Consider the following 20583-nt stretch of genomic DNA (forward strand, 5'->3'; position numbering starts at 1 on the left):
CCAGAACCCCTGACAGGTAGCCACCCAACCTCTCTTTCAAAATCTCCATGAAGGAGAGTTCACCACCTTCTGCGGCCATAGGACCATAGTGTTGGAAGGGACCCTGAGTGACATCTAGCCCAGCCACATGCAGTGCAGGAGTCAAGCAAAGAATCAGTGGCAAATGGCCTTCCAGCCTCTGCTTAAAAACCTCCAGGGGAAGAGGTTTCTCGGAGGTTCTCTGTTTCTCGTATGGCAGCAGAAGGGCCTGAGAGCGAAGGCAACCTGGGGGTTGGGAAATGCCCCCCCCCCCAAGGTCTGGATGTATCTGGGTAGCCTAGCTTGTTAGGTGATCAGCACAGCACCGCACCCATACAATAGCCTTGCTACCCCCTTGGCCTGACTAGCCTCTTTTTAGCAATGGCCCCACATAAGTAAGATTAAATGAAGGTTTTGCTGGCACGGAAATAAGCTCAATACCACACCCAAGGAATGCAGAGAGATAAATCACAAACAACTCTGTATATGGCATTAAAAAAATAATAATACACAACATTTCAACACCTTCTAATACATAGAATCTTAAATAATACCTATCATGCCAAAATAATAACCACGTAACAACAATATCTCAAAGCCAAACAGTTCAAATATTCCTTGAAAGAAGTCCATGAGAATGACTGTATAGACCTGTGCTGGTGCGATCCCAATGGAACTCACGACGATGAGATACCCAGATTTCAATCTCTGTTTTGTGAATCTTCTGGTTGGCCTGTAAAGGAACTACCGGTATATAATGGCAATTTAGTGCTCCACCAAATAAATCAGCTCCGAAGTTAGAATGACACTTTGCTCTTTTTTGAAAAGGCTATACGCCTTGACATATATAGGGCCAAAGCCATTTGGGGCTTTAAAGATCAGCACCAACACTTGGAATTGTGCTTGGAAATGTACTGGGAGCCAGTGTAGGTATTTCAGGACTGGTGTTATATGGTCCTGGTGGCCGCTCCCAATCAACAGTCTAGCTGCTGCATTCTGGATTAGGTGTAGTTTCCGGGTCACCTTCAAAGATAGCCCCACGTAGAGTGCATTGCAGTAATGTTTATGGTTCCAATATGGACTCTCCCTAAATGTTTTATGATTATTTTGGACACCTGAATGATTGTTAATAATAGCAGGGGACTTTTACAGTGGTTCCTGCCCACCTAGCAGTTCGAAAGCACCCCTAAGTGCAAGTAGATAAATAGGTACCGCTTTATAGCGGGAAGGTAAACGGCGTTTCCGTGTGCGGCACTGGTGCTGGCTCGCCAGTGCAGCCTTGTCACACTGGCCACATGACCCGGAAGTGTCTTCGGACGGTGCCGGCTCCCGGCCTCTTGAGCAAGATGAGCGCGCAACCCTAGAGTCGGTCACGACTGGCCCGTACGGGCAGGGGTACCTTTACCGTGGTACAGTGGTACCTCAGGTTATATATGCTTCAGGTTACATACGCTTCAGGTTACAGACTCCGCTAACCCAGAAATAGTGCTTCAGGTAAGAACTTTGCTTCAGGATGAGTACAGAAATTGTGCTCCAGCGGCACGGCGGCAGCAGGAGGGTCCCATTAGCTAAAGTGGTGCTTCAGGTTAAGAACAGTTTCAGGTTAAGAACGGACCTCTGGAACGAATTAAGTACTTAACCTGAGGTACCACTGTAATTAAATATTATCCTATCCTAACCTAGATAGAAATACACCAACAAAGAAAAAGAATTAGTGAAGTTGGACAATAGGGAAACATGAATGAATTGAGTTTAATAGATCCTTGGCACTTGATTTATCCTACTGTGGTAATAATTTACCTCTATGCCACTGGCCCTTGCCCAGGTGAGGAAGCAAACCTTTAAATAACTATGAAACCAAGAGAGCAAACAAAAGTGTCCTGTTGGGACTTGGTTTATTAAAACTATTGCACAATAGGGCAGTTTTGCCAGCTAGAAAAGACTGCCCCACAGGAACATTTGAACAAAGGTTTTATACAAATAGCTGCTATACATCACAAAACATCACTGCATACATCAAAAGAGGTCACAGGTAAAGGAGTGTAAAAGTTCTGGCTGGACTCTGTTTCCAGCTCCCCTCATTTATCTTGGGGAACCCCAACCCTTCGGTTTCAGCTTTTGCACTTAGCCTCCAGTTGCCTTCAGTAAGGGCCAAATCGTCCTTCCATGTCCCTGGCACACCTGAAGGAGCTGCTCCAGTACTAATGCAAACCTCCCTCCTTGGCTGGGCATTTGTGCCTTTCAAGTAATACAAATACACCTCCCACAATCCAGGGTCAGATCAGCATGGAATGCAGTGTAGACGTGTGGCGTGAGAGATTTGGAAAATGTAGGAACGTAAGAATCAAATCACTCATTGATACACTGATATGTAATCCCATAAAAGCATGAAACAACTAAAGCAAAATCTATACAATATGAAAATTTAACTCTGCCAACAGAGAATATTCATTTTTCTCACATGTGCACAAGAATTTCTTTAGGTTTGATTGTTTCCTAATACCATCTTTCTTCCAACATATATTTCTCCCTTGTATGACTTCTTTGATGGACTGTGAGATTGGCCCTCTCATTGAATGCATTCTCGGCACTGTTGTGGCTTCTCCCATGAATGAATTGTTCGATTGGAAGTGAGATGGGGGCTCAGACTGAAGCTTTATCTGCATTCCTACTGGTGATACAGTTTCTCCCCTGTACTAAATTTTTGATGGGAAGTGAGACTCATCTTGGAATTGAAGCTGTTTCCACATTCTAAGGATTTAAACTGGTTCCTCCCTACTATGAGTCCTCTCATGTGAAGTGAGACTTCTCTTACGACTGAAGCTGTCTCCGCATTCCAAGCACTGATATAGTTTCTCCCCTGTATGAATTCTTTGATGCGAAGTGAGATTGGCCCTGTCCCTAAAGCGCCTTCCACATTCCAAGCAAGGATACGGTTTCTCCCCTGTATGGATTCTCTGATGGGAAAGGAGATGGTGGCTGTGACTGAAGGTTTTTCCACATTCCAAGCACTGATACGGTTTCTCCCCTGTATGGATCCTTTGATGTGAAGCGAGATTGTTGCTCTGACTGAAGCTCTTTCCGCATTGCAAGCACTGATATGGCTTCTCCCCCGTATGAATTCTTTGATGGGAAGTGAGATTGGCCCTGTCACTAAAGCTCTTTCCACATTTGGAACAGGGATACGGTTTCTCCCCTGTATGAATTCTTTGATGGGAAGTGAGATGGGCACTTTGACGGAAGCTCTTTCCACATTGCAAGCAATAAAATAGTTGCTCCCTTGTATGAATTTTTTGAGGGGCTGTGCGATTGGACATCACTGTGAAGTTTTGTCCCCATTCTAAGCACTGATGTGGTTTCCCTTCTGTATGAATTCTCTGATGGGAAGTGAGATGGGCACTCTGGCTGAAGCTCTTTCCACATTCCAAACACTTATAGGGTTTCCCCTCTATATGAATTATTTGATGGGAAGTGAGATGGGCCTTTTTACTGAAGGTCTTCCCACATTCTGAGCACTGATATGGTTTCTCCCCTGTATGAATTCTTTGATGGGATGTGAGTTGGGCACTCTGAGTGAAGCTCTTTCCACATTCCATGCACTGATACGGTTTGTCCCTGATATGAATTTTTTGATGGGCTGTGAGATTTGACTTCACACTAAAGCTCTTCCCACATTCTGAGCACTGATGTGGTTTCTCCCCTGTATGAATTATTTCGTGGGAAGTGAGATGGGCACTCTGAGTGAAGCTCTTTCCACATTCCAAGCACAGATATGGTTTCTCCCCTCTATGAATTCTTTGATGGGAAGTCAGACTATCCTTCCGACTAAAGTTCTTTCTACATTCCAAGCACTGATAGGGTTTCCTCCCAAAGGGACTTATTTGATGGGAAATGGAAATAAAGTGGTGACTGAAGCTCTCTCCATGCTCCAAATGTTTATATGGCTTTTGCACTGTGTGGATTTTATCATGGTCCCTCTTGTTCTTAATTTCCATTTCACCGCTACCTGCAACAAAAATAGACACAGATTAGAGCCCTAGGTCTTGGTCTTTCCAGTTCTTAATTTCCAATTCATCACCACCTGGAACGGATAGAGAAATGGATTACAGCCAGATTACAGGAAAAAAATAGAGCTCAAATTCTTGAACAATGCTAATTAACACTTGTGATACAGGAAGAACTGAAGGGAATTAGGAAGTCTCACTACAGGGATCACCACATTTGTTGAAAGGCATTAACTAACATATTTATGGGAACCTGAGGTTTGAATAGCTTGGCTCTTTTCCGGAGTGGACTTTGCTTGGCCCAGTCATGGATTCAACACCAATTTCCAATGTCAGTCATCTCTTTAGTCAACTGAAATTGGACAGAAGCAAAATAATAATAATAAACCTGACAGACACGGAGCAATGGATCCAAACGACAAGAAAGAAGATTCCACCTAAACATTAGGAAGAACTTCCTGACAGTAAGAGCTGTTTGACAGTGGAATTTGCTGCCAAGGAGTGTGGTGGAGTCTCCTTCTTTGGAGGTCTTTAAGCAGAGGCTTGACAACCATGTCAGGAGTGCTCTGATGGTGTTTCCTGCTTGGCAGGGGGTTGGACTCGATGGCCCTTGTGGTCTCTTCCAACTCTATGATTCTATAAAACTACCACCACTTTCCTAACCAGCCCAACCCAATCATTTTAATCTTACTATCTTCTACAATGTTTAAAAAAGCAAAACTAGAAGGGGGGGAGTGTCCAAATCGCCACTGCTGGGGGGCCGCGCTCTTGAGCTCCATCAGAATATTGGAGGCTCATCACATGGAGATATGAATTGAATATGATAATATGATCTGACAGGGAGCCTTACCAAGAGAGGCCACGATCCCACGATTCTCCTCCATGACTTCTTTATGCAGAGCTCTCTGGTCAGGATCCAGCAACGCCCACTCCTCGTCTGAGAAATGGACAGTGACATCTTCAAAGCAGATTGGACCCTAAAATAAAAAGAGAAACGTCCTCTTCTTAGGCAGCACGGCTGTGTTGTTTTAAGGGGGCTGTTTGGCTTCTTCTTCCAACCACTTAATGGAATTATTTTATTATGTACTTTAATGATGAGTATTTTAGCGATTAGATTAGGGAGATGGGTGGTGCTGTGGGTTAAACCACAGAGCCTAGGGCTTGCCGATCTGAAGGTCAGCGGTTCAAATCCCTGTGATGGGATGAGCTCCCATCGCTCAGTCCCTGCTCCTGCCAACCTAGCAGTTCGAACGCACGTCAAAGTGCAAGTAGATAAATAGGTACCGCTCTGGCGGGAAGGTAAATGGCGTTTCCGTGCGCTGCTCTGGTTTGCCAGAAGCGGCTTAGTCATGCTGGCCACATGACCCGGAAGCTGTACATTGGCTCCCTCAGCCAATAAAGCGAGATGAGCGCCGCAACCCCAGAGTCATTCGCTACTGGACTTAACTGACAGGGGTACCTTTATCTTTACCTATTTTAACAATGGGTACTACTTTATACGTAAATGGGTGGAACTCTGCATTGTGTTCTTCAAATCATGCTGTCTCTTTAAGCGTTCGTTTGCCGGATGGAAGGACCTCCCCTCTCCGCTCCCTGTGCACTGATCAGCGAGCAGGGGGCCCTATTGCTGCTCTACTGTCAACCTCCAGGGGGGCATTGGAAGGAAACCCCATTGTGCACCTGCTGGGACTGTTTAGGGGAATCCTGGTCAATGTTTTGGATGCTTTGTCAACTGCTTAGAAGCCTATTTTAGCATTCGACAATCAATATAGAAATTAAACTGCAACTACTGATAAATAATGCTAGCGACATTCAGAAGCCTAGTTAAGTGGAGGTGGCTGTTCATTACTCTCAGGGAGATTCGCTCAGCCCCAGAGGCATCCTGGCTGCCCCAACCCTCAGCCTCTTTCCCCACAATGCTCCTTCCTGCTACCTGATCTGGTTCCATAGCTGCTGCTTTAAAAGATGGATGGGAAGGTCTTTCCAGCACCGTTCTGTCACCTGCAAGAGACAAAGGTAAACAAGAAGCCACGAGCGCATGCTTCTGTCAGAGGTGAAGCTATGCAGCTCTAACTGCAGATGGCGCATGCATTTGGACATTTGGAGACATTTCATATTTTAGCTATGTAAAAATACATCTCCCCTCCTTTGGGCTATGGCCCCAAGTGTCTCTCCAAAAAGATGGAGAAAAAACACACATTAGTTGCAAAATACACACAATGTTATCAAAGAGATGGAAAATTTAATTTATTCTTACTCAGCGGCCTCTCTTCAGTCATCAATGGAATCCCCTCTGCCTCAAAGTGATTGGCGCTCATTTCTGCAAATGGATAGTTTCCCTGAAATAGCAACAAAGATTAAAACAGGAAATGGGAAGAACGCCTAGAAGTGGAATGGCAGAGGCAAAACCTTTTGGGGCATCAGAGATAATTCCTTGGAAGCTTAAAAAAAATAAAATAGAGATATTTTGGATACTCTGCCTCCTTTTCAGAGCCCCTTGGGAGTATCCAGAGGAAAGTCTCTCTCACCTGCTGCTCTGCCTGCTTCCTCTCCTCTGCCTGACTCAGGAGGAATCCTTCGGCCAGGGCCACCGCCTGGGAACTGGTCTCCGCTCCACATTCTCTCACCCAGCTCTCCATCTCCAGGGGAAGGACAGCCAGGAACTGCTCCAAGACCACCAGGTCCAGCATCTCAGCTTTCGTGTGCCTTTCTGGCTTCAGCCACTGATGGCAAAGGTGGTGGAGCTGGCTGCAAACTTCTCGGGGTCCTTTGGCCTCCTGGTAGCAGAACTGCCTGAAATGCTGGCTCTTCATATCAGAGTGGAGGGTGTCCTCCTCACCCAGGATCTTCTTCACAGAGCTTTCCCAGAATCCCTCACTGCTCCCAGTGTTGAAGGCATGGCCTCTTCCTGCTTCAGGGCCAGCTGAGTCTTGCTCATCCATCTGTGTTCTCAGGAAGCCTCCAAGATATCGGAAGGAACCCCTTGGCCTTCTGCTAAGTTCTGCCTGTCCTTATTAAAGCTGCTAGGAAATCCTACAAAGCAAAGAAAGAGGTTCCCTGAGCAAGTGCAGACGAGTCTTGCTTGGAACCTGGGTAAAAATTCCACCACAGCCCAGACACTATGCTCCCCCCCCCCCGCCTTTTTTTTTGGGAAAGGAAGAAGGAGTAGAACCCATTTTTTTTAGTATAATCCAAAATCCAAAATCAAAACCACTAGAATGCCTATATTACCCAAATCCACTTGAAAAAACACGTAAACGTAATAGGTAAAACAGGGGAATATCCAGGAATTGCATTTTGTACATACTGGGCTTGGTGGTTAACTGAGTAAGCTACATTCTAATATCAAGATGTTGACTTTGATGTTATGAGAATCTGTATCTAATTTTGAGAGTTTCTAGTAAATAACTTTACAATTGTTATTACACAGCCTATTACGTTTACGTGTTTTTGTGTGTGTTTTCAGTCAACAAATCAAGTCAGGCCCATGACTAACTCAGTATAATTTGCACACCAGGCCAGAGTGGGGGTCCTAACCCTGGGGTCCTCTAGGCCTGCTCTCTCTCCCTCCCCCACTTCAGTCCACATTTCTCTCCTACTTCATTTTCTAGCACTGGGAATCTCCAATGTATTCAAGACAAACTACGGGGTGGGGCCCCCTTTTCTTTGTTCTTAGGGCCAGATCCAACCCCCCGAGGGCCAAGTGGGTGATGCCAAAGATTAGCCCTGAAAAGTGAGTAAAGTAGGACTCACCTCCTTTCTGCAAGTTGTTTTAACCTGTTTTTGGTATTGTGTTTTAATGTGATTTTCTGCCCTGGGAATCTAGGGTGGAGGGCAGGTAATTAATGATGACAATGTTACATGACTTAACCCCCACACAGCCAGATATGCTTGGGGGTCCTCTGGGGTCCAACATGGGCACTTGAGGCTCAGGTGGCCTCAGTGACTAGGAGTGACCAGTTCCAGTTCCGGCCAGCTGAGCAGCCGCAGTGGGACAGAGATGCCAGGCTCAGATGGCATTATTGCAGTGCAATAATAATTATTGCAGTGCAGGGAATTTCCTTTGCCCTTCACCTTCTCCCCATTGCAGCCTCACTGGGGGGGGGGTCCCCCATGCATAAGCTGAACAGCCCCCTTCGCCTACACCCCACCTGCGGCCCTGGGACCCCCTTCTCCCCAGTGCACCCTAAGTGGGGAGAGAGGAGACTCACCAGGTCCCAGGAGGCGCCACCCAGGCAGAAGGGGCTGTCAAAATATGCCCCCCCCCTTTCCCTGGCAGGGAGGCACTGGGGAGGGAGGGGCTTTTGCACTGGAGGCCTTCTCCCCTCTTTCATCTCCTCTCCTCTCTAGGAATCCAGCCCCGTTCCTTTTAACCCTTGGCAAGCCGAGCACCCCGAGCTCACTCCTCTTTTCTCGTCTCTCTGCAAAGCAAGCGCCCAGGAGGAAAGCAGCTCCTCCCTGATTCATCATTTGGGGGGGCTGAGTTCGGGGCGCTCCGCTTTGCAAGGTTTGCAGGGAACTGAGCTGGGCTCCGAGAGAGTAGAGGAAAGGAAGGAGGGGTGGGACCAGGTCCTCCCCCCCCCCAGCAAAGGCCCCTCCCCCTCCCCCGTCATTTCCGGGAAGCGGGGGGAGGTTTGCCTGCCTCCCGCCCGTGCAAGGGGGCGCCTCCCGGGATGCGGTGAGCCTCCTCTCTCCCCCCCCCGGAGAAAGGGGTCCCGGGGCTGCAGCGGGAGGGTGCATGGTTGGGGGGGGGGTCAGGGAGAGGAGGGTCCTCTCTGCAGAGCCCTTGGGATGCTGAGAAAAGGCAGGCAAAGAACCCCCTTTCTGGTTAGGAAAAGATGGGCAGAGACTGCAGCCGGGGGGAAACAGTCTGAGCAGCTCCCCCCCCCCCCGACCTCTGGGTCCTTGCAGCTCCCAGAATGCCCCAGGAGGAGTTTGGGTCCTGGAAACACCTGTCTCTGGGGTCAGAGGCCTGGGGAAAGAGGGGCAGGTGCGGGGGGGGGCTCTGTGGGGAGGGTATTTCCCAGCCCAGGAACTCCCACCAGGATGCCCTTTCTGGGGCTGCCCAGGCCCCCCCCCCCGTGCCAGCCTCCCCTCCCCAGAGGGTCTGAAGGGAAGGAGGCAGTTCTTCAGATGTGTGGGGGGGCTACGTGAACCCTCATGGGAGCCCCTTCCATTGAATGGAGAACCAATGCAGCTGTTTTAAAACCAGAACACAGTGGAACCTCACAGACGCTTCAGGTTACAGACTCCGCTAACCCAGAAATAGTACCTCGGGTTAAGAACTTTTCTTCAGGATGAGAACAGAAATCATGCTCCGGCGGTGCAGCAGCAGCAGGAGGCCCCACTGGCTAAAGTGGTGCTTCAGGTTAAGAACAGTTTCAGGAGGTCCGGAACGAATTAAGTACTTAACCCGAGGTACCACTGTATTGGGATGTTTAGCTGGTGATATACTGTATTGCGATGTTGAAAACCAGGCATCGTCCGGCCCTAAAAAAGATGCCAGACTCATTAGAAAAGGTACTTGATGATGCTGTCAATATTTTTTTAATAACACCTTGAACTTTGAATTACAGGATTTTAATAAAATAATAATAATAATAATAATAATAATAATAATAATGTCAATTTTATAACAGAAAGATGTATTCCTTTATAGGATTTGCTAGCCGCTTTAATAAGGACAGGCAGAACTTAGCAGAAGGCCAAGGGGTTCCTTCTGATATCTTGGAGGCTTCCTGAGAACACAGATGGATAAGCAAGACTCAGCTGGCCCTGAAGCAGGAAGAGGCCATGCCTTCAACACTGGGAGCAGCGAGGGATTCTGGGAAAGCTCTGTGAAGAAGATCCTGGGTGAGGAGGACACCCTCCACTCTGATATGAAGAGCCAGCAGTTCAGGCAGTTCCGCTTCCAGGAGGCCAAAGGACCCCGTGAGGGTTGCAGCCAGCTCCACCACCTTTGCCATCAGTGGCTGAAGCCAGAAAGGCACACGAAAGCTGAGATGCTGGACCTGGTGATCTTGGAGCAGTTCCTGGCCATTCTTCCGCCAGAGATGGAGAGCTGGGTGAGGGAATGTGGAGCGGAGACCAGTTCCCAGGCGGTGGCCCTGGCCGAAGGATTCCTCCTGAGTCAGGCAGAGGAGAGGAAGCAGGCAGAGAGAAAGCAGGTGAGAGAGACCTTCGTCTGGATCCTCTCAAGGGGGTCTGAACAGGAGGGAGAGTATCCTGAAATCCTCTACTAAGCTTTCGGAAAGAATCCCCAAATGGTTTCCCCTTTCTCATTCCTTTTCTAATATTCTCCCCATCCTCTGTTCTGAATCCTTGTTGCTCTTTCAGGGAAAGATTATCTTTGCAGAAATGGGCCTGGATTCCTGTGAGGCAGAGAAGACTCCGTTGGTCAGGAGAGAGAGGCCAATAGGTAAGGAGGAAGGAGCTTTTTCTCCCTTGGGTTGCATTTTATGGATTTAGGAACTCATCTGTGGGTTCTTTTCATCTTTTGGGGGAAGATACTTGGGGCCAAGAGAAGGCCCTCTGCCTGGTTCTCTGTAGCTTTACTCCTCGCAGTGAGGGAACTGCCAGAAGGCCCTTGGAGCTGGACCTCAGCGTCCGGACTGAACGATTGGTATGGAGACGCTCCTTCAGGTCGACAGGGCTGAGGCTGTTTAGGGCTTCAAAGGTCAATACCAACATGTTGAATTGTTCTTGGAAACATACTAGGAGCCAGTGTAGGTCTTTCAGCACCAGTGTTATATGGTCCCAGCAGCTGCTCCCAGTCACCAGTCTGGTAGCCTCCTTCCGGATTAGTTTCTGAGTCCCTTTCAAAGGTACCGCGCATAGAGCGCCCCATCTGTAGTTAGAGGTGCACTGCTTCAGCTCTAAGAAAAGCATGTGCTAATGGCCTGCCACCTCCCTTTGCCTCTCACAGGTGACAGAATGATGCCAGGGATACCTCTTCATCCATCTTTGCATGAAGGCAGAGGAGAAGCAGCAGCTCTGGAACCAGATCAGGTAGAGAGAAAGAGCATTGCGGGCAAAGAGGCTATGAGATGGGGCAGCTAGGCAGAAAACAACAGAGCAATGTGTAGTAGATAATCTGTATATTGTCTAAGAAGGGGACCTTTCACTTTTTATTTTAGGGTCTGGTGTGCTTTGAAGATGTAGCTGTTCATTTCGCAGACGAGGAGTGGGCGTTGCTGGATCCTGACCAGAGAGCTCTGCATAAGGAAGTCATGGAGGAGAATGGTGGGATCATGAACTCTCTCAGTAAGGCTCCCTGTTGGATCATGATATCTCTTTCGGAATTAAAGATCCCTTGGGAAGAATCTGGGAGAGGAGGAGACTTAGTCAGTTGTGGGAAGGCAGGGCCTTCAGTCCCCACAACTGGCTCGTAGGGGCCAGACCCAGAGGGAAGCATTGCTGTGCTCACTAGGCCTGACACTTCTGAGCAGCCGGTTGCTTCTCATAAAGAGTTAACTTCACTTACTCCGTGTGATTTATTGCTGCCCCACTCCTGACACTCAGGTTCCATAAATATGTTCATTAATGCCTCTCAACAAAAGCAGTGAAACCTTTTGTAAGACCTTACTTTTAATTCCCTTCAGTTCTTCCTCTGTCCCAAGGATTAATTAGTAAAGTTCAATAACCGAGGGCTGTGTTTCTCCCTGAGGCTGTGAACCGTTTCTTTCTTTGTTGCAGATGGTGATGAATCAGAGATTAAGAACCAGGGAGACCATGACCCTGTCTACACCATGGAGAAGCAATGTAAATATTCTGAGTGTAGAGAGAAGTTCAGTCAAAGCCCCCATTCCACTTCCCTCCAAAGAAATCCATTGGGGAAGAAATCCTATCAGTGCTTGGAATGTGCAAAGAGCTTCAGTCGGAAAGAGAGTCTCACTTCCCATCAAAGAATTCATACACAGGGGAAACCATATCAGTGTTTGGAATGTGCCAAGAGCTTCAGTCGGAAGTTCAATCTCACAGTCCATCAAATAAGTCATACAGGGGAGAAACCATATCAGTGCTTGGAATGTGCAAAGAGCTTTACCCAGAAAAAGGATTTCACTTCCCATCAGAGAATTCATACAGGGGAGAAACCATTTCAGTGCTTTGAATGTGGAAAAAGTTTCACCTGGAAGAAAAGTCTCACTTCCCATCAAAGAATTCATACGGAGGAGAAACCATATCAGTGTTTGGAATGTGGGAAGAGCTTCAGTCGGAGTGCCCATCTCACAACCCATCAAATAAATCATACAGGGGAGAAACCATATCAGTGCTTGGAATGTGGGAAGAGCTTCAGTCGGAGGTTCAATCTCACAGTCCATGAAAGAATTCATACAGGAGAGAAACCATATCAGTGCATGGAATGTGAACAGAGTTTCACCTGGAAGGAAGGTCTTACTTCCCATCAAAGGATTCATACAGGGGAGAAACCGTATCAGTGCTTGGAATGTGGAAAGAGGTTCACCAGGAAGTTCTATCTCATAGTCCATGAAAGAATTCATACAGGAGAGAAACCATATCAGTGCTTGGAATGTGGACAGAGCTTTGGTCAGAAGACCAGTCTCATAGGCCATCAAAGATGTCACAGTGGGGAGAAACCAGACAATGGCTGTCTATGAATTTAATTTTCAGAGACTTTGATTAATATGTTCCACCTGGACCCTGAGTTCCACTTCTGAAGGCCTTCAGTCAGTTCCCTGATTGTGGGAAGTGAGGTTACATGGAACAAGGCAGGGGGCCTTTTTGATAGTGTCACCCGCCTTGTGGAACTCCCTCTTGTTAGATGTTAAGAAAATAAACAACTATCTGACTTTAAGATAGGGAAGTTTTTAATGTTTGTTAGTTTTACTGTGGTTTCTTGAATTGTTAGAAATAATAATGGTAATGGCTTTATAGGTCAAAACTAGCACTTTGAATTGGGTGTGGAAGCTAATTGGCGTCCAGTTCAGTTGGGCCAGGATCATTAATGCCCGTCAAAATAGGTCGTAAGCACTGTAAGAAGTAGAGGCCCCTCTCCTTAGGACAGACAGAACTGGGCAGAAGACAAAAGGGATTCCTTCCTTCCGATATCTTGGAGGCTTCCTGAGAGCCCAGGGGGATGAGCCAGACTCAGCTGGCCCAGAAGCAGGAAGGGGCCATGCCATCCAAACTGGGAGCACTGGGGGGTTGATTCCGGGCCGTGTCTAGCCCTCCTAGAAGGGAAGTGACCCCGCCAAATGTGATGGCAACCGAAGGGATTTCTGTGAGATGAATTTGCCTGTTTGCTCCTGCCTTTTGGTGCTTTTGGTCAAGGAAGGAATTTAGAACTGTGGTTGACCGAGTACAATTTTCACACCAGGCTGGGGGGGGGGGTTCTAACCCTGGGGTCCTCAAGAGCTGCTCTCCCTCCTACCCCAGGAAAGAGTCCCCATCACCTTGGAGTGGCCCCATGTGCCCAGACCATTAGACCATTTCAGGTCTCAGGTGTCCAGCATTGCCCTGGCAACCTCGCCTTCAGTGAGGAAGAGCATCCCCAAATCCTCTTCCTGGGTCTCAGATAGCTTCACGGAGAGCTGATTTACACTCTGCTGCTAAAACATCCTGCCATTTGTTCCACTTTCAGGGTCAGGTAAGGAGAGATGCAATGCAGCGTAAGAGGGGGAGATTCACAAATGCAGAACACTGAGAAGCCGTGCCTAATACATTCTAAAAGGTGAATGACAGTGAAAGTGGAGCATTATTGAGACAGCAAAGTCTGCTTCCTTGCTTCCCTCCCGGCCACCAGGAATTCTCCATGATGAACCCTCACCAGTCTTGGTTGCATTTGACCATAATTTCCCTCCACTCCACCATCTCCCAGCTTGTTTCCTCGCCCTAACCAGGTCTAACTCTGCACTGCAGAAGAAGCCTTGCCTTTTCTCGTCCCTCCAACTTCCTTATTTATTTATTGCGTGAGTCAGGTTTCCGTTTTCACTGTTTGTGTATTTTTATGTCTGTCTACATGCAGCCAGTCCTCAGGGCACCCCCAGGGAGGAGGAACGGGGCCTTGAGGGCATGGGGCCAATGGAGCTCGTTCTGTTGGGGCTCACTTGTGGGGTGATGGCTGTGCTGGTGGGCAGGCTGCCCCTCTTGGCTCTGTCAGGGTGGGCGCAATAACTCAGGCTACAGCCATCGTCTTCTGTTGTGACGCAGAGTTCGAACCCTCCGTTGTTCTTCAGTTAGAAGGAAAGTTTTGCTCACCATCCACCACGCCTTCATCCGACATGGTTTTCGCCAGACTTTGACACATGTACACCCGTTCAGACATGCAGCGTCTCAGGTGTTCAAATGATCTTCTGAGACCGACCAGGAAGCCCTGAACAGAGGACCACCAGAGGTCTCCCCACCCAAAGAATCCAAGACCTGCTGGGAAGGGAGGGAACCTAGGGAGGGATGGGGGTGAAAGAGGCAGGCCCCCCCCCCCCGAGCTGAGAGACCCTCTTCCCACCAGCTGTAATTCCCCGAGGTCCCTGGCAAAAAGGACAGATTATTAAAGCGCATTTGGAGGGTGTCTCCTAGCAGCTCTCAACATCCTTAAGAAAGCACAGATCCCAGGATTCTTAGGAATTGTAGCAGGAACCCACCCCCCCCATCATTCAGTTTGTACAGACTTCACACACACTCACACTCACACACTACATACGCTACACTTCTGTTATAAATTCATAGAAAATCAACCATACATCAGATTTGCACTGTTCCACTTTTATTTTACTCCATGAAGGAAGGACTACAAAATGGGGAAGGTTTGATACAGGCCACCATAATTCCTTGAGCATAGGAGCATATCCATAGGAGCCCTGCCCAGTTGCTATGCCAACCCTGATGGTTCCAGACAGAAGTCAATCAAAAGACACAACAGACTGCATACAGGAGTGGATTCAACACGGACTATAACAAAAGAACAGTGATTGGATTCCCCCTCAGGGGGCAGGAAACTGCAACTACCTTTTGTCTTCAGAAAATGACTCATGGGGAGGGGGAAAGAGGGGAACCAGCCAGGTGACAGGACACTCAGGTTACCTCCACAACTCCTCCCTCAACCCCTCCTTTCTGTAATGTATGCATGATGTTTCTGGGGGTGGGCTTGACCTAGAGGAGGGGAATTTCAAAAGTTTTTATAAGGTCTTGCACACCATTGTTCTGGGTCTTTCCTCTCTCCTGCGAGTGAGGGGAACACCCTGCTGCAACAGTACAATAAAGGCCAAGCCTACAGGCTGCTGATTTGCTCCAATTTACTCTGGTTGGTGTCTTTACTTTTTGTCCAAGGGAGCCCTCGGATTCTTCCGATAACAGTATCTAAAGTGGGTTGATCCTGCTTTGCAGATGCAGAGCAGGTGGGGACCTGGGAGTGTGTGTTGTCTTTTTCCTTCCTTTTTGGAATTCTGGTTTATTGGGTTTTATAAACAAGGATCACAGGAGGAAGAAAGGATACAAATAAATAGACCGAGTGTTCTCTTGTCATCTGTGCATCACAAAAACCACACAATAAGTTTATGGGGATATCTACAACACCTGGATCATTATTAGTGTACGAGTTATTGGTTCATGAATTGGTTTAATCAAAACCAGAAAAGGGGGAGACAGGAGAGAGCAGAGTTCACAGTCCACATTGCCTGGCCGAAGGTGTTTCCCCCCAATCGCCCACTGCTCCCCGGGTTGATGGCATGGCCTCTTCCCTCCAGGGCCAGCTGAGTCTTGCTCATCCATCTGGGCTCTCAGGAAGCCTCCGTAAGACCGGAGGAAGCCCTTCTGTCCTCTGCCACCTTCTGCCCCCCTCCCGCAAAAGAAACCTCTCTGGGCGGGTGCAAAGGGCGGGGCTCCTCCCTGATTCTTCCTTTCCGCTTTGCAAGGGTTGAGCTGGGCTCCGAGAGAGGAGAGGAAAGGAAGGAGGGGTGGGACCAGGTCCTCCTCCCCCCCCCCAGCAAAGGCCCCTCCCCTCCCTCCCGTCATTTCCTGCAAGCGGGGGAAGCGGGGGGAGGTTTGCCTGCCTCCCGCCCGTGCAAGGGGGCGCCTCCCGGGATGCGGTGAGCCCACTCTCCCCCCCCCCTTGGGTTGCAGCGGGAGGGTGCATGGTTGGGGGGGGGTCAGGGAGAGGAGGGTCCTCTCTGCAGAGCCCGGGAGGGGGCGAGCTGGCCACGGTGGTCTCCCTTGGGGTGCTGAGAAAAGGCAGGCAAAGAACCCCCTTTCTGGTTAGGAAAAGATGGGCAGAGACTGCAGCCGGGGGGAAACAGTCTGAGCAGCTCCCCCCCCCCCCAGACCTCTGGGTCCTTGCAGCTCCCAGAATGCCCCAGGAGGAGTTTGGGTCCTGGAAACACCTGTCTCTGGGGTCAGAGGCCTGGGGAAAGAGGGGCAGGTGCGGGGGGGGGGGCTCTGTGGGGAGGGTATCCCCCAGCCCAGGAACTCCCACCAGGATGCCCTTTCTGGGGCTGCTCAGGCCCCCCCCCTGTGCCAGCCTCCCCTCCCCAGAGGGTCTGTAGGGAAGGAGGCGGTTCTTCAGATGTGGGGGGGTCTAGGTGAACCCTCATGGGAGCCCCTTCCATTGAATGGACAACCAATGCAGCTGTTTTAAAACCAGAACACAGTGGAACCTCACAGATGCTTCAGGTTACAGACTCCGCTAACCCAGAAATAGTACCTCGGGTTAAGAACTTTTCTTCAGGATGAGAACAGAAATCATGCTCTGGCGGTGCAGCAGCAGCAGGAGGCCCCACTGGCCAAAGTGGTGCTTCAGGTTAAGAACAGTTTCAGGAGGTCTGGAACGAATTAAGTACTTAACCCGAGGTACCACTGTATTGGGATGTTTAGCTGGTGATATACTGTATTACGATGTTGAAAACCAGGCATCATCCGGCCCTAAAAAAGATGCCAGACTCATTAGAAAAGGTACTTGATGATGCTGTCAATATTATTTTTTTAAAAAAACCTTGAACTTTGAATTATAGGATTTTAATAAAATAAGAATGATAATAATATCAATTTTATAACAGAAAGATGTATTCCTTTGTAGGATTTGCTACCCGCTTTAATAAGGACAGGCAGAACTTAGCAGAAGGCCAAGGGGTTCCTTCCGATATCTTGGAGGCTTCCTGAGAACACAGATGGATGAGCAAGACTCAGCTGGCCCTGAAGCAGGAAGAGGCCATGCCTTCAACACTGGGAGCAGTGAGGGATTCTGGGAAAGCTCTGTGAAGAAGATCCTGGGTGAGGAGGACACCCTCCACTCTGATATGAAGAGCCAGCAGTTCAGGCAGTTCTGCTACCAGGAGGCCAAAGGACCCCGAGAAATTTGCAGCCAGCTCCACCACCTTTGCCATCAGTGGCTGAAGCCAGAAAGGCACACGAAAGCTGAGATGCTGGACCTGGTGATCTTGGAGCAGTTCCTGGCTGTCCTTCCGCCAGAGATGGAGAGCTGGGTGAGGGAATGTGGAGCGGAGACCAGTTCCCAGGCGGTGGCCCTGGCCGAAGGATTCCTCCTGAGTCAGGCAGAGGAGAGGAAGCAGGCAGAGAGAAAGCAGGTGAGAGAGACCTTCATCTGGATCCTCTCAAGGGGGTCTGAACAGGAGGGAGAGTATCCTGAAATCCTCTACTAAGCTTTCGGAAAGCATCCCCAAATGGTTTTCCCTTTGCCATTCCTTTTTTAATATTCTCTCCATCCTCTGTTCTGAATCCTTGTTGCTCTTTCAGGGAAAGATTATCTTTGCAGAAATGGGCCTGGATTCCTGTGAGGCAGAGAAGACTCCGTTGGTCAGGAGAGAGAGGCCAATAGGTAAGGAGGAAGGAGCTTTTTCTCCCTTGGGTTGCATTTTATGGATTTAGGAACTAATCTGTGGGTTCTTTTCATCTTTTGGGGGAAGATACTTGGGGCCAAGAGAAGGCCCTCTGCCTGGTTCTCTGTAGCTTTACTCCTCGCAGTGAGGGAACTGCCAGAAGGCCCTTGGAGCTGGACCTCAGCGTCCGGACTGAACGATTGGTGTGGAGATGCTCCTTCAGGTCTACAGGGCCGGGGCTGTTTAGGGCTTCAAAGGTCAATACCAACATGCTGAATTGTGCTTGGAGCCAGTGTAGGTATTTCAGCACCAGTGATATATAGTCCCAGCAGCTGCTGCCAGCCACCAGTCTGGTAGCCTCCTTCTGGCTTAGTTTCTGAGTCCCCTTCAAAGGTACTGCGCATAGAGCGCCCCATCTGTAGTTAGAGGGGCACTGCTTCACCTCTAAGAAAAGCATGTGCTAATGGCCTGCCACTTCCCTTTGCCTCTCACAGGTGACAGAATGATGCTGCCAAGACCTCTTCATCCATCTTTGCATGGAGGCAGAGGAGAAGCAGCAGCTCTGGAACCAGATCAGGTAGGGAGAAGGAGCATTGCGGGCAAAGAGGCTCCTGCTCTTGACATCTGTCAAAGTTGTCCTTAACAAAGACTGTAAAGGCCACTCCAGAAGGTTTATGTGCAGAGAATGATTAACAACCACCTCACGTTCACTAGCCTTCTGAATGATGCTAGTATTATCTATCAGTAGCTTCCGTTTTATTTACCAATTTAACATTTAATATTAAGATTGGCTCTTCAACAGCTGACAAACTATAAAAATGAGTGGCCAGAATTCACTTAACGAGTCCCATCAGTTGCACTATAGGGCTTTCCCCTCCCTGTGACCCCCTGCAACCCTGAAGTTGGCTGTGGGGCATGGCGAAGGTTTCCCCCTCCAGAACAGTAGAGGGGGAGAGGAAAGGGGGGAATGTTGAGCAGAGAGAAGGATCTGAAGAACACCAGGTGGAGTTCCACCCATTTACACAAAGATGAATATACACAATAAAACAATTCCATTAAGACGTTAAAACGTGCATCCATAATTATAATGTGCAGCCAAACAATCCCATTAAAACCATACGGCAACAAACAGACACAAAACAGCAGCACAATGTGTAGAAGACGATCTTTCTGCTGTCTGAGAGCAAGACTTTTCTCTTCTTGTTTTAGGGTCTAGTATGCTTTGAAGATATAGCTGTTCATTTCGCAGACGAGGAGTGGGCGTTGCTGGATCCTGACCAGAGAGCTCTGCATAAGGAAGTCATGGAGGAGAATGGTGGGATCATGAACTCTCTCAGTAAGGCTCCCTGTTGGATCATGATATCTCTTTCGGAATTAAAGATCCCTTGGGAGAGGAGGAGACTTAGTCAGTTGTGGGAAGGCAGGGCCTTCAGTCCCCACAACTGGCTCGTAGGGGCCAGACCCAGAGGGAAGCATTGCAGTCCTCACTAGGCCTGACACTTCTGAGCAGCCTGTTTCTTCTCATAAAGAGTTAACTTCACTTACTCCGTGTGATTTATTGCTGCCCCACTCCTGATACTCAGGTTCCAATACATATGTTCATTAATGCCTGTCAACAAAAGCAGCGAAGCCTGTTGTAAGACCTTACTTTTAATTCCCTTCAGTTCTTCCTCTGTCCCAAGCATTAATTAGCAAAGTTCGATAACCGAGGGCTGCCTTTCTCCCTGAGGCTGTGATCCGTTTCTTTCTTTGTTGCAGATGGTGATGAATCAGAGATTAAGAACCAGGGAGACCATGACCCTGTCTACACCATGGAGAAGCAATGTAAATATTCTGAGTGTAGAGAGAACTTCAGTCAAAGCTCCCATTCCACTTCCCTCCAAAGAAATCCATTGGGGAAGAAATCCTATCAGTGCCTGGAATGCGCAAAGAGCTTCAGTTGGAAAGAGAGTCTCATTGCCCATCAAAGAATTCATACAGGGGAGAAACCTTATCAGTGCATGGAATGTGGAAAGAGCTTTACCCAGAAAAAGGATCTCACTTCCCATCAGAGAATTCATACAGGGGAGAAACCCTATCAGTGCATGGAATGTGGGAAGAGGTTCTATCGGAGGTTCAATCTCACAGCCCATGAAAGAATTCATACAGGAGAGAAACCATATCAGTGCTTGGAATGTGGACAGAGTTTCACCTGGAAGGATGGTCTCACTTCTCATCAAATAATTCATACAGGGGAGAAACCGTATCAGTGCTTGGAATGTGAGAAGAGCTTTACCCAGAAAAAGGATCTCACTTCCCATCAGAGAATTCATACAGGGGAGAAACCCTATCAGTGCATGGAATGTGGAAACAGCTTCAACCGGAAGGAAAGTCTCACTTCCCATCAAAGGATTCATACAGGGGAGAAACCTTATCAGTGCTTGGAATGTGAGAAGAGCTTTACCCAGAAAAAGGATCTCACTTCCCATCAGAGAATTCATACAGGGGAGAAACCCTATCAGTGCATGGAATGTGAGAAGAGCTTTACCCAGAAAAAAGGTTTGAAAGCTCATCAAAGAATTCATACAGGGGAGAAACCATATCAATGTTTGGAATGTGGGAATAGTTTCAGTTGGAAAGTTAGTCTCACTTCCCACCAAATGATTCACACTGGGGAGAATCCCTATCCGTGCTTGGAATGTGGAAAGAGCTTCAACCGGAAGGAAAGTCTCACTTCCCATCAGAGAATTCATACAGGGGAGAAACCATACCAGTGTTTGGAATGTGGGAAGAGG

The 20583-nt window shown here is 48.4% G+C and overlaps 4 protein-coding genes across 7 annotated transcripts in view; 2 read left to right on the forward strand and 2 right to left on the reverse strand.

Moving 5' to 3' along the window:
- LOC310660880 (uncharacterized protein) overlaps nucleotides 1-8349 on the reverse strand; it is a 63383-nt gene extending 55034 nt beyond the window's left edge. The window contains exon 1 of the mRNA XM_083406337.1: nucleotides 8234-8349. The gene's annotated coding sequence lies outside the window, so the exon portion shown is untranslated. The remainder of the gene's footprint in view (nucleotides 1-8233) is intronic.
- LOC310660899 (uncharacterized protein) lies at nucleotides 1897-8623 on the reverse strand. Of its 3 annotated transcripts, XM_083406391.1 has the most exons (7): nucleotides 8251-8623; nucleotides 7776-7844; nucleotides 6551-7055; nucleotides 6280-6361; nucleotides 5956-6023; nucleotides 4873-4999; nucleotides 1897-4024 (listed from the first exon to the last, which is right to left on the reverse strand). In XM_083406391.1, exons 3-7 carry the CDS (start codon nucleotides 6962-6964, stop codon nucleotides 2778-2780), a joined length of 1938 nt encoding a protein of 645 aa, XP_083262517.1. In that variant the 5' UTR covers nucleotides 6965-7055; nucleotides 7776-7844; nucleotides 8251-8623; the 3' UTR covers nucleotides 1897-2777. The 3 variants fall into 3 exon arrangements, with proteins under 3 accessions (XP_083262517.1, XP_083262518.1, XP_083262516.1); XM_083406392.1 differs by lacking the exon at nucleotides 7776-7844 and having other exon boundaries at nucleotides 8254-8476; XM_083406390.1 differs by lacking the exon at nucleotides 8251-8623 and having other exon boundaries at nucleotides 7776-8200.
- LOC310660945 (uncharacterized protein) lies at nucleotides 8542-12837 on the forward strand. 2 transcript variants are annotated; one of them, XM_083406554.1, is made up of 6 exons: nucleotides 8542-9542; nucleotides 9682-10189; nucleotides 10359-10440; nucleotides 10948-11030; nucleotides 11159-11285; nucleotides 11718-12837. In XM_083406554.1, exons 2-6 carry the CDS (start codon nucleotides 9773-9775, stop codon nucleotides 12638-12640), a joined length of 1632 nt encoding a protein of 543 aa, XP_083262680.1. In that variant the 5' UTR covers nucleotides 8542-9542; nucleotides 9682-9772; the 3' UTR covers nucleotides 12641-12837. The 2 variants fall into 2 exon arrangements, with proteins under 2 accessions (XP_083262680.1, XP_083262679.1); XM_083406553.1 differs by having other exon boundaries at nucleotides 8557-8700.
- Nucleotides 12838-16044: 3207 nt separating this feature from the next.
- The window catches only part of LOC310660883 (uncharacterized protein), an 85638-nt gene continuing 81099 nt past the window's right edge, over nucleotides 16045-20583 (forward strand). The window contains exons 1-3 of the mRNA XM_083406357.1: nucleotides 16045-16066; nucleotides 17050-17557; nucleotides 17727-17808. Coding sequence (XP_083262483.1) covers nucleotides 17141-17557; nucleotides 17727-17808 — 499 coding nt within the window. The 5' untranslated portion in view covers nucleotides 16045-16066; nucleotides 17050-17140. The remainder of the gene's footprint in view (nucleotides 16067-17049; nucleotides 17558-17726; nucleotides 17809-20583) is intronic.

Source organism: Podarcis tiliguerta (assembly GCF_965153285.1).
Source record: "Podarcis tiliguerta genome assembly, chromosome: 12".
Classification (NCBI taxonomy): domain Eukaryota; kingdom Metazoa; phylum Chordata; class Lepidosauria; order Squamata; family Lacertidae; genus Podarcis; species Podarcis tiliguerta.